The sequence below is a fragment of the Triturus cristatus genome, chromosome 11, assembly GCF_964204655.1.
Source record: "Triturus cristatus chromosome 11, aTriCri1.1, whole genome shotgun sequence".
In the NCBI taxonomy this organism is placed as follows: Eukaryota; Metazoa; Chordata; class Amphibia; order Caudata; family Salamandridae; genus Triturus; species Triturus cristatus.
Genome location: NC_140594.1, coordinates 421,011,053 through 421,023,900, shown reverse-complemented (window position 1 = coordinate 421,023,900; position 12,848 = coordinate 421,011,053). Strand labels below are relative to the sequence as shown.

Sequence of the window (12,848 nt, the reverse complement as noted above, 5' to 3'; positions counted from 1 at the left end):
ATTGGTCCAGAAAGTCTACTTTTTGTGATTTGCTGTTAATCTATTCAGTGGTCTTGTTAATTGAGGTTAGAATATATTTGTATACCTAGGCGGTTGGGTTCGAGGGACTCTCGCAAGAGTTCCGCGATGACAACTTAAGAAAATAGAGCATTCCTATTGACCTAAGCGGCTTTTTTTCCCCTGGACCATCTTGCTCCAAAAAACACCTAAAATTGCTTTTGCCCAAAATTAATTAGTTCTTGCACCCTCACCATAGGCTTCCATTTTATTACAGCAGAAATAAAAGTAAAATAAAAAAAAATGAATGATAAACATGGAAATCTAAAGAGCGTGTGAGTGATAGGGAGTGTTGAGGGAGTGTAGACAGGAGGCAAGGAGTTAGAAAGTGAATGATAATTATGTGGATGGGGTTTTGAGGAGATAATCCGAGCAAAAAGGCAATGTGACTGCATTAGACTTTAATTCATTTGAGTCGATTGTAAATTATTTCAACAAAGGGGACTGCAGATTTCTGTTTGCACTAATAAAAGATAAATCATTGTATGTAGGGCAAATTAGTTATTTGATTTACTTGTTCTAAAATAGGTAACCCTTAAAAATGTGTTGGTGTTTTCGACTGGAAGCAATTAGATGTTGAGGCACAAAGTTTGTCTGGAGCCCTGGTTCACATCTCCTGTCATGGACCTTAAATTAAGATGACCTTCCCCATCGTAATCTCCATAGATGAGCCATGTTCTGTTTATAGTGCAATAGATGTCCCTTTCTTTCAGTCATGCCTTCTCCCTTCCTTCCTTCTATCTCATTGTTTTTCTTTTGTCGCTGTTAAGGTCACAAAAATCTCGATTTGGTAAAAGACCAGCTTTAATTCATGAAATTTATATTTGTAAAGCACAACGTGTTACCGTTTGTGATTCTAAATTTGCAGACTGCTGCCGTAGACTAATGAATTTGTCTTCTAATTTCAGAAAAGCCTGTTATCACATATAAAATATTTGCGAGCTGTCGTGTTGCTTTTTATTGAATAGTTTATTTACCCTTTTCTGGGTGGGTGGGGGTCCATGTTTATGGTGGTGGTTTATGTTGATGAGCTGGTATATTCAATTATGTATGCCTTGTCCTCGTCAATATTGCAGTGAGGCTGTAGTAGTAGTGTCCTGTAGTGTTTGTGCTTGCTAGCACTAATGCTCAGCAACCAGGTTTTTTTTTTTGGTGAGGGAAAGGTGAAGAGCAATATGTGGTAGTGAGTTATTTCAGATGTGGAACAGCAATGGTCAAACTCTGAGGCATCCTGTATAAACCTTTTCCTGTAAGATTAGATTGATTCACTTTTTGTGTCGTGGCTTCAGGTATAGAGGAACAAAAGGATCCTCTCAAAGACAGTAATTGAAATTCCTATAGATTTTTGCAGTCCCTTCAACAGAATGTTACGGTCCACTGGGTCATATATTGGTCAGTTATCGAGACATATAAATGTTGCATACTCTGGGAAGCGTGCCCCCCCCCCCCCCCCCCCAAAAAAAATTTTACGCTCCTTTTTGAGCCTGGTGTTTTATGTACTCTCTGAAAATGTCTTGCCACTTCTTTCATAGATTGGACCAGGTAAGGTAAGATATGCCAGTATTTGGCTAGCTTTTTTTGGTGTCAACTTTGAAATGTGTTCTCAAGTTCCTAAGCAGACTTGTAGGACTGGAGACTACACACCTAGAGGGTCATGTTTATAAGGACCGTTGATTCCTGGGGCTTTGTGGCTCTACTGGGATTCTGGAAAGAGTAGGATTTCTAAAACAGTACTTAAAACCTTAAAATGAGTCCAACTTAAACCATGTTCTTGTCTTTGAACTAATTTTTTTGTAATTTGATTGAACTGACTGATTTGTCAGGCTGTGACTGATCTAGATCAGAGGGTGATCTGCGAACGACCCAAGCATGCTGATTTCCTCCACCCACCCATGCTGTATCTGTCCACTTACAACACAGCTTAAATGCAAGATGTTCAAATTCTTATTATTTTGTTGGTCTGTTCTAAGGGCTGTCCACACATACGTTGTTGGCATACATTTTTGTCAACTTCCATACTCCTGAATCCAAGCTTCTGTTCCCCGGCACATGGGCTGGACACATTGCTCACCAGAGCCAGGAATGCTACAACAAGACTGATAGTGAATTTTCAGTTACTTTTCCCTAATAAGGAATGAATTTTAAGTATTTTTTTTCTATTTTGGGTGACATGCTTTGCATGTAAGTAATCGAGGTATAAGGGTGCAAACTCTAGCTGGAACTGACTAGTAGTTCTATTATATTGTATGTCTTATTTGGCAGAACTACAAAATATTTTTTTTCTCTGCAGGTACAGAGGAAGCATGATGGACACTTCTGCAGAAAAAGCCAAGGCAGCTGCATTTCTGTCAGATCTGGGGAAAGCCACTCTGCGGGGAATCCGTAAGTGTCCACAATGCGGGACCTTTAATGGCACCCGTGGCCTAAGCTGTAAGAACAAGTCCTGCGGGGCTATTTTCCGCTGTGGTGTTCAGAAGGCTCCCAACATGGACGCTGTGCGGGTCATTACAGGATCAGAAATGCAGGTGTTTTCTGTCCGGCTAAAAGATAAGGGGCCTGACTATCGATGTTTTGTGGAACTGGGCATCACAGAGACTGCCATAGAGACTGCTGATGGTATGTATATAACCCAGCTCCAGTCCAGTCACTGCTATGCAGCTTCATGCATGAAGGTTGCTAACCAAGGCTTGGAGGATACCAACTGCCAGCACATCAAACTGGCCCTGAATTGTCAGAGGGAAGCGACACCCCTCACACTGAAGAGCTCTGTCCTGAATGCCATGCAGGTCCCTGCAGAAACCAAATCTGTTATCTGGCAGCTGGCCACGGAGCCCACAGGACCACTTGTCCAGAGGATCACCAAGTCCATCATGGTAGTAAAATGCAAGATCAGCCCTAAACACAGCCTTGGGTACCTGCATGTTTCATTTGTAAGGAAGCCACGAAGCCAGTTTGTACCAGAGCACCGGTTCCTATGCACCTGTCAGCTAGGGCCAAAATCATCAGGCAAGGCAACTCCCAATGTTGAGGAGGCTACAGACCGATGCATTCATTTTTATGCTTGCATCAGTGCTTTTGCCAGTGATGAGGCACTCTCTCAGGAGTTCTCAACCTTCCTTCGCTTCGAAAACAATGGTAAGTGTCTGTCTGTCTGTAAATGTATTCTGCAAATAGAAAGGTGGAACTCCAGGGTTGGTGTGGATGTTTGTTTATGACCTCCTGGGTCAGATTAGTCCCCATTTAAGATTGGCATACTATCTTAAAGTAGGCGGGCTTGTGCTTTAACAATTAGTCCTGAGCATTATAGAAGCTGTAAATTCAATTTGTACCTTCTATCTACTTGAGCAAGACACCAGTGCTATTTTCCTAACTTTAAGCCTAGCACGGGCACCAGAAACCAGTGCAGTAGAGACTTGTATCTAGCATTCCAAATATGACATTGTGTGGAAATGGGTGGTCACACAGGAGTTGGACAGCTAACGCAGACAACACGGGTACAAAAGTGTTATGACATGGTACACCTATACAGGAAGCAGAATAACTTGCCTGCGTGTCCTTAACAGTTCTAGCTTTTTTATTCCAGCAACATCCTGTCATTTTACCCTCTTCAATGCCTTGTAATGCTTCAGCAGATTATGTGCTGCCAAATCTTTACATTTCACTTTAGATATAGCTTTGAGGTTTTGAGAATTTGATGTATTGCCCAGTTTCCAGGATATCCATTTTTAGTTTATGAAATCTTTATTTAAGGCTATGCTAGAAGATGGAGTAGCACATTGATCACTGGTCTGTCCCAAGTGTATTGTGGTAAATGTAGATCAGAGCAGTCTATAACAATTTTGAGAGTTGAAGTGTAGCCTATGGTCCTAGGCCCTGACACTTGAAGGGCAAAGAGTACTTAGTAAGGAACTTGACCTTCTGCTTTTCTGCGTGGAGGAATGTCAAACAGCCCCCCCCCAGGTGCAAGACCTGGGCTCCAAAAACCAAAGCAATCACCAGCTCCCCTAAGAAGGAGCATGCATATAAAATCTTGGATTTGGCGCGCACTCATGCCACAGGTCTGTCTTGGTTCTCCCTGGTGCACAATGGCAATGTTTTCAGCTGACTCCCTCATTAGATAATTGGTTGGTTCCTCTGTGATGATTGGAAAATGGTAAATCTCTTAAAATGAGCTTGATTTTTACAAGTATTCGACTTCATCTTTATCCTACTGAAAACTCTCTCTTTACCGATCTATATAACTTTAGAGGTGACATACTAATTCAACGCTTCTATGGAGTAATGTCATAAGTTTGATGCAGGAGAGGTAAGTCATATCTGTTCTCTTGCACCATTTTAATGTTGCTTTTATGCTGAAGCCTTCATGTTGCGATGTTACATGCTTCATTTAGTGATTGCTTATACTTACTGCCCATTATGAAAGTTGCATAGATCCACCTTTAAGGTTAGCCTTTGTAGTTTATAATTAATGTATGCTCTTTTTGGCAAATTTAGTTTTTTTTCTCAGCAGAACTAATTGTCTGGGTAGATGACTTTATACATTATTCACAAATCCTCCTTTAATAAAACTACAGATGTTTCCAGCCCTCCTGATTAGCTTGCATCTCATTTTTCTTCACCATACAATACAACATGATCAATGAAGTCCCCTTCGCTTAAGAGAATCCATTGAAATATTTAGTGTTATCTGCCAATTTACTTGGAGTTGGTAGGAATAACTTGAAGACTCCAACCACAAGCCGTGTCTCACATTCCATATCAACTCTGTCCTTGATAAAAGACACAAACTGTGTGTAAAGCATAAATCACCACATTTGAATGGGTAGCAGTACTGTCTTTCAAATTGTATCACATGTTTTAGGGCACACCAGGAGTATTTTTTTACTGTCTATTGTCTAGGCAGAATCTTTCGCTCTTGAGAAGGTGGCCGTATTTTATTTAACACTTTCATATTGATCTCAAACCCTTTTGCGCTATTGAAACAGTTTTTACAATGACTTTTCTTTCAAAAGAGCAAAATGGTCAAAGGTTGCTCTCCTTCTTGCATATGCTTGTTTTGTTAGTTGTTTAACTTGGAAAACTGGCATTTCCTTTAAGAGAACTGTCCTGACCAGTCTTCTTTTGACAGGTTCTGCTCCTGAACTAGAGAAATTGAGTGCCTAAAAGCATCAATCTAAGGAAGGGCTTCTGAGGCCTATTTAAGTTAGACTTCATTCACATTTGAGACGTGTATTGGTCTTAATAGCCAGCATCTCAAGTAAATATTTGTCCTTCTGAAGTATTTGTTGTAATCTTACTAGCACAGCTGTTGGGTCTTGAAAACATACAAGACAAAATAACTTGCAGAGAATTAATGTACATTTTCCAGGGTGAGAATGGGTTAACTTGCATGTCTGCATAGTAAAGAATTACCAATGACAATTTATATTTTTAATAATGTCCTTTCATTCATAACTTTTTTATCAGAGTTTACTGCCTTTGAAAGCAAGTTGAATCTTTGACTGAGAACTTAATGGTATAATAACCATTGACCATGTTGCTTAAATTTGTAGAGTCAATTGTATTAAGCGAGCACTTTTAAAGACTAATAGTGACTGAATACATCCAGTGTGGTGGTCGGTCCATGGGGGTCGAGTTAGCAAAAGTGAAATCACATACCCCTTGACCTTAATGACTTCATAGGTGACAACATGTGAACCCTTATATTTGTTTCAGGAATGCATTCCACATGACACTAACGTCAGTTAACATAGCTGAAGTTTTACATTAACTGCATGATTAGGATACCAGTATGACCTAGAAAAAGATTTATTTTCGATACCACCTATGTTATGGTGCCGACTTGATCTTTGAAAGTTCTGGGCGATAATACTTGCCCTAAATTGTAATGAGCGAGTAAGCCAGATTTCTTCTATGAGGTTTCTCTCACTGAGGGAAAAACTTTGAAAGGAATGGGGTGAAATAGTGCACTTTAAAGCACAAGTTTCTCATAAATTTGCTAAAATGCTAGAGGTGCTGAAAGGGCACTCATTAAATATTGAAATCCCTTCATGGTGTGGCAAGACAATGAAACTTGACTTTCCTCAAGCTTTGACCCAATTTATATTCTAAGCCGGGTATGGGTGCCCCTATATGCCAGACTTTCCCTCCATTGTGCTAGACCAGCATTTTGTCATGGGTACTCCTTATATCTAAAAGTCATAAAATATGCCAGTACCAGCATTTTTGGGTCTCTCCTAGCGTGGCAGCGCATTCGTTGCTCGCTCTGCGATATTTATTGTTAAGGAGGACTTTCAGAAGAGGGCATGAAGCCCCGTCCCTCATTTCCATTGGCTGGTGTCACCGTTTATGCTAAACGGTGGCCTGCCATTGGAAATGAGGGTTTTTGGTTCACGCCCTTTCGCCTCTGATCCATATTCTGTTGCCTGCTTTGTTGCTGTCGCAAAGCACTTTCTTATCTTTATGGGGCCATGTGTTTCTAATTAGAAACACATGGCCCGATAGAGACAAGAGATTGATGCTTCTATCAGTATTATATATCTGTATGCAATGACAGAAGCAGCAAAATACAAGTTGTCGTACACGACCACTAGCAAGGCTCCGTTTAATGGCGCTGTGCGTCTTAATCTCCATGTCTGGCCAGCTGCAGGGTTGACTGTGGCCTGACCACCAGAACTGCAGAATTTGGAATTTGAGAGCCATGATTGAATCTCGGCGTGCTCAAAATCCTGTGATTCTGGGCACATCACTTCTCCCCGTACCTCAAAACATGAATGTGATCTTGTGTAATTTAACTGGTGCTCGTGCACAGTGATCAATATCTTTGTGTGGAGTTCGCGCTATATAAAACTGCAATTAACGCTGCTCCATCATGGTTTAACATTTGTTTTAATCTTGTTGATTGGCCTGCTGGTGTTGCCTGCCATCCTGGCTAATCTTGCAGAGCTCTGGTCCTCTGTGTGAACTGACCTGCACCAAAACTGACTCGGTGTCGCCGTTAGTTGTCCTAGTCCCCCGCAGATGCAGGGGCACAGCCGGCTAGTGCACGCTTTTACTGCCAGTGTTGTGTGATCACGAGTGCGTCAGGAGCTGTGGTCCCTGCTGAGTTCCATCCTCCTACAGGTGAGAGCCAGGGCTTTAAGTGGGCCGGGTCCTGCCGGTGCTCTGCACTGGCAGTTCTATAAAGCAGTTGCCAAACCGGGTCTCTATCGGGCTCTCCATTTTTGCCCTCCGGGTGAAAAAAAAGAATCTCTGCAGCAGTTCCACTTGTCACTGTTTTTTTTTTTTGTTTTATTTAATGTTTCTTTTTATTAAGCAAACAGAAAAAATCAGCACTAATGCAGATCCCGTACATGTAGGTACAAATAGGAGGAATACATTTGGTGACCCTTTGACAGTTGAGACTACAATTAGCATAAATCAATGACGCATCAGGGGATACATTGCTTATGGCGAGGGCACGTCATCCAAGGTTACGCTGTGTGGTGGACTACAGATCTCCCCACGGTATGTGTTCCATGCCCCCCATATTTGCGACCACTTCTTAGGGCAACCTCTCGCAATGTATACTGTCTTTTCCCTATACTTGCACCAGTCCATGTTTTTCTTCCATTCCGGAATAGTTGGCGGGGTGCTGGCCCCCCACAGCTGGGCTATGTTCCTTTTTGACACCATTAGGCCCAGCGTTACCCAGATTTTACCCATTTTACTCCGGTCTATGGGTTCCCACACATTTAACAGGCACCTTTTCACTTCCAGGCGGACATCTAGCCCCAACACTTCACCGAGCATTGCATGTATTTGACTCAAATATCTGTGGATCAGTTCACACTCCCATATAATATGCATAAACGTTCCCTCTGAACCACATTGCCTTCTGCATTCTCCCCCCTCCGCCCTCCTCATTTTGAGTAGGTAGGGTCCTGTAACATACCCTATGCAAGATTTTAAGTGTACTAGTCGTAGTCTGGCAGAGATGGCCACTTCCCTTCGGGAGGACAGTGACTCCTGCCATTTCTCATTGTCAAGTTCAAGACCATCCCTTTCCCACTTTCCCTGGTGCCCTGGAGTGGGTCTTCTGTGTTGATTATTAGTTTTTTGTATGTGAGAGAGATCGCTTTCTCTGGTAGATAGCCATCTAGTAGTCTGTTCTCGAGGTGTGTATTCCAGGGGGGGGTGGGGGAGGGGGGAGGAACCTTTAGGGAGGTGTGACTGTAATGCGTGTCGGACTTGGAGATAACGGACATATTCTGTGTGAGCGAGCTCATATTTTTGTTGCAGGAGGGCAAAGGTCACCACGTCTCCTTGTTCCCACAAGTCACTGATCTTTGAGATCCTGATGAGATCCCATTTGCCAAAGCCTTTCGACTTCCAAAGGTCACCTAGCCTCTCGGAGTCCCAGAGGGGTGTCACCAACGTTAGTTTCCGTTCCCATCCCAGGCTTTTAGTGGCTATGTGCCATACCCGAACCGAGTGCCGTGTCGGTCCTGTTAGAGGGAATCACCGTTGCCTGGAATAAAGCGCTTTGTTATAGTCCCTACTTGGGAGGAGCCAAAGATCCATGGCATATCCTGGGTCATCCACTCGGCGATACATGCCATGATTGATGGCTGCGAGGTGTGCCGCCCACTAGTATATATTTATTTTAAGGTCTGGGAGACTAATCCCCCCCCCGTCATACCAGTTAAGGGTGAGCTTATTGAGTGCTATTCGGGGTTTTCCACCCCACAACATTTCTCTCTGTAGACCAGGGGTCTTCAAACTGTGGGGCACGAGCCCCAGGGGGGCCGTGGAGCGATGCAAAGGGGGTCGCGCCTTCCCAGTCACACTTCTGCCCAAGCGCTTCAGCCCCACTCTTCCCCCGTCCTGTGTCTCAGCCCGGGTGCTGCAGTGCAACTCGAGCTGCTGGGGGCTGGGCAGTGTCTGGAGTCTTATCTCCGGCGTACCAAGTTTTCACAGGTCTTTAAAGACCATTTGCATATTTACATGCCTTTATAAACTAGTTACAGAGGCTTGTTTTTTTTTTTTTTTTTCGGGGTTCCAGTACCCCCTGGGTCCCCACTCCGCCTATTCCATACATTGGTATTTTACATTTACTGCTGTAGTGTGAGAATGCATTTAATGAAAATGAATATAAAGTAGGGTTGCCAAAAGAAAAATGCCAGCCGTGTTTTGTTTAAAGAGCCTGCAAAGATCTCCTCTTAACACTAAATAGACTTATAAATAAAAAAGCATGTATGCATTTGTTATGTGACTTTTCTGTCTTTGTTCTCTTTAATTATCAGTATCATTGAGGCAGCCCTAGAACACAATTAAAAGTGCTTTCTATTTATATTTGCTGTTCGAAGTATGCACAGATAAGTACTGAAAATATAGCTTTAGGTGACTGCTTATTTTTGTACCGACTTGGCCATCAAAATAATCTGCTGGCAACCCTAACCATAGGACTGTAAGTTTGTTGCAGGATCAGCACATTATTTATTTCCTTCACACTCGATCCCCGATTAATTACGCTATAGTTTAACTTGGATCTTAAACTCTACCCCGCCGTCAATAACATGCTGAGTTACTTCATGTGTCTGGGAATGCACCCGCATTCAGACAACTCATTCCCGCCTTTCACTTTCACGCTCACCCTGCACTCACAGTGATCACAATCCACTCACACTGATAACCATGCACTCACACCATTCACCCGCTCACCCTGCACTCAGTGATCACTCTGCACTCGCAATGCATTTGCGTTGTTCACCCTATACCTCACCCTGCACTCACACAAGTACACTACTCATCCTGCACTCATGTGACACTTCACTCACCTGTCCCCCTCACTGCTCAATTTGCAACTCAATCAAACAAGCCCATCCGTAATCATACATTCATTCATCCCATTCTGAACTTGGATCCGCACGTAAATTCATACGCCACCTCACTCACCCTGCAGTCACTCCTCTTGCCCTACTCTCACACTGTTGCATCGCTCACCGTGCACTCACATGGGCACTCTTGTCACCCACACAGTGCAGAGGGTTAATGTGCCTGCTACATTGAACATGTACCATGCAGATCACAGAAATGAGTGTGAGTAAACTGAGTAGCGCTATAAAAAAATGAAATGTTTGTCAGAAAGGTGCTATAGAGGGATGAGGTGCATTGTTGGTGAGTGGCAGTAAAGGAATTCATGGAGAAGGAGGAAACTGGGTGGGGCATCAAAAAACACTGTTGCACGGTGTGCGACCAGTGTTGGAACCAGCCCTGGCTGGGAGTGTTAGCACCCCCCTCCGTAGTTCTGGTCTAGTGCTTCAGCCTATTATTATTTACATTTGTAGAGCTCTACTGTTACCAAAAAAAGTCCTGGGGCTAATAACCATCTGCTGCCTGAAGGCAAATGAGAAACACACAGAAGGGGAAGGAGAACCAGCCAAATGGGGTGACCTACAGAGCATAGAGAGAGGTTTTTATATCTTCCTAAAGGATAATAGATTCTTGGTGGAGCGAAGCAAAGGAGGGTGCACGTTCCATTACTGCGCGACCTGCATCAAAACAGCGAGACAGACAACTCATGCCTTCTTGAATTAGGGAACAATAAGCAGAGTGGCACATGCCGAGAGGAGCATACGGGTCCGACCCGTATGCTTGGTGAGGAGAGATGAGAGGATGAGAGAGGACAGCAAGGGAGTGAGAGAATTTGATTGAGTAGGTCAGGGATGAGGAGAAATGTGAATTGCCGAAGAGAAGTGTGGACACGCAAGAAGTGAGTGTGAGCCAAAGGTGAGGGCTTCTGTTAGAACAAAGGGGAGATGTGAAAGATGAATGGGGGGACTGAAGAGTTGTAAGATACAAATAGACAAAAATTTGAATGGAGAGACGAGGTGAATGAGAAGTGCTGAGGGGCACGGGAGGTTAAAGGGCTTAAGAGGAAATGAGAGAAATGCAAAAGACTGTTAGAGATGAGGGCAGTGAAAAGACAGAATCGCAAGAGGTGATTAAAGGTGAAGTGAGAGGTTGAATGGGGAGAGTTCAGAAATTGTAAAAAGGGTGAAAGAAAATGGCCTGCAAAGTGAGAGAGGGATCCGGGGTTAGGAGAGGAGAGAGGGATGGAAGGGAGGGGGTGAGAGGAAAGCTGCATGGGTAAACTGCTTAACTCTGCACAAAACCGCCATGGTTTTAAGGGACCCCTGCTTCTCCCGGCCAGGGCCAGGTAAGCTTCTAATGTGGCAGCACGTATTCCTGCAGAGTGAAGGCCCTTCACAAAGGTTGACTAGAAATGTTTCTGATGATAATTGCTGGCTGTATTTTGGTTATAAACAGGTACTGATTGGGTGAAATCTTTCCTTGGTGTTACTGTGTGTAAAAAATGTCATGATAATGAAGCAATGCTATCCCAAAATACGCGGCATCACATAACCTCATTTACATTTTCTTCCCACACAATTTAGTCAAGCCTGTCGCGTAATTTGGTCCTCACCTGCCTCATAATTCCAGTAGCCCTGGCTACAGGTTTAGAATTTTTTGTCAGGAGGGGGTCCTTATGCCTCAAAATGTTGACAGGGGGGTCTCGGCATCCAAAAGTTTGAAGACCTCTGCTGTAGACCCTCAATTTCTTTGAAATAGCATGCAGGCACCGGTTCTGGGTACTTTTGCAGCAGATATAGGAAGGCGTCACTGCTTTTAAGAACTTCAAGGAGACTCGTTATAGTTCTTTCAGTCCCATCATTTCAGGACTGAAGCATTTTCAATGTTGTATACAAGGAAGCTGTAGTTGTTACCGATTTTATCTTACACAAACAACCATTTGCAAAGCCAATAGCCCTGGCTTGTTGTAGGTGTAATGTTACTTGCTTTATCATTATTATATATCTGTATGCAATGACAGAAGCAGCAAAATACAAGTTGTCGTACACTACCACCAGCAAGGCTCCGTTTAATGGCGCTGTGTGTCTTAAACTCCATGTCTGTCCAGCTGCAGGGTTGACTGTGGCGTGACAACCAGAACTCCAGAATTTGAGAACCATGATTGAATCTCGGTGTGCTCAAAATCCTGTGATTCTGGGCACATCACTTCTCCCCGTGCCTCAAAACATGAATGTGATCTTGTGTAATTTAACCGGTGCTCATGCACAGTGATACAATATCTTTGTGTGGAGTTCGCGCTATATAAAACTGCAATAAACGCTACTCCATCATGGTTTTACATTTGTGTTAATCTTGTTACTTAGAGGAGTCGAGCGAAATGCACATGGGCAGCCTGCTGTGCCACTTCTTTTCAATCTCCTAGTACTTGTGCCGGCTCCTCAGGCGTCTCTCCCGTCCCCAGCTGCACGCAAAACCTCTTATGTGCCTGCGCAAGTAGACGCTCTTCCTCACACTTTTCAGGTTACTGCTACTGCACTATGACTCCAGGGAGCACTTCAGCTGCATGATGCAGATCCTCGCTGCCCCTCCCCCCGCTACCCCACTGCTGGGGTCTTTAATGGTGCACTTGTGTGTGCCCCTGACCGAGGCTAACAGAGGGCACCTTGGCCCCAGCACTGCAGCGGTTTGTATTCCTCGAAAGCATTTGCCTCGCGGTTAACTGCAAATGTGAAGCACACTTCAAAATTTCACCACGCAGCACACTGTTTATTTGCAGTCTGCACCCATTATTGTGTGCCACTGTGCTTGTGCAAATTAACAAAGCAGTGCTTTCTTTTTGCTACATAAATAAAAACATTCCAATTTTGAAACGCAACCGTCACTTTATTTTCAGGCGCCATTTACGGGTGCTTTTTGTTGTACACGTTTTTTGTTTA

The 12,848-nt window shown here is 43.6% G+C and overlaps 1 protein-coding gene across 2 annotated transcripts in view; it reads left to right on the top strand.

Annotated features, from left to right (window-relative positions):
- The window catches only part of C11H2orf42 (chromosome 11 C2orf42 homolog), a 287,883-nt gene that overhangs the window by 36,852 nt on the left and 238,183 nt on the right, over positions 1-12,848 (top strand). For both annotated transcript variants that reach the window (XM_085636210.1, XM_085636211.1), the window contains exon 2: positions 2,348-3,192. In XM_085636210.1, coding sequence (XP_085492336.1) covers positions 2,361-3,192 — 832 coding nt within the window. In that variant the 5' untranslated portion in view covers positions 2,348-2,360. The remainder of the gene's footprint in view (positions 1-2,347; positions 3,193-12,848) is intronic.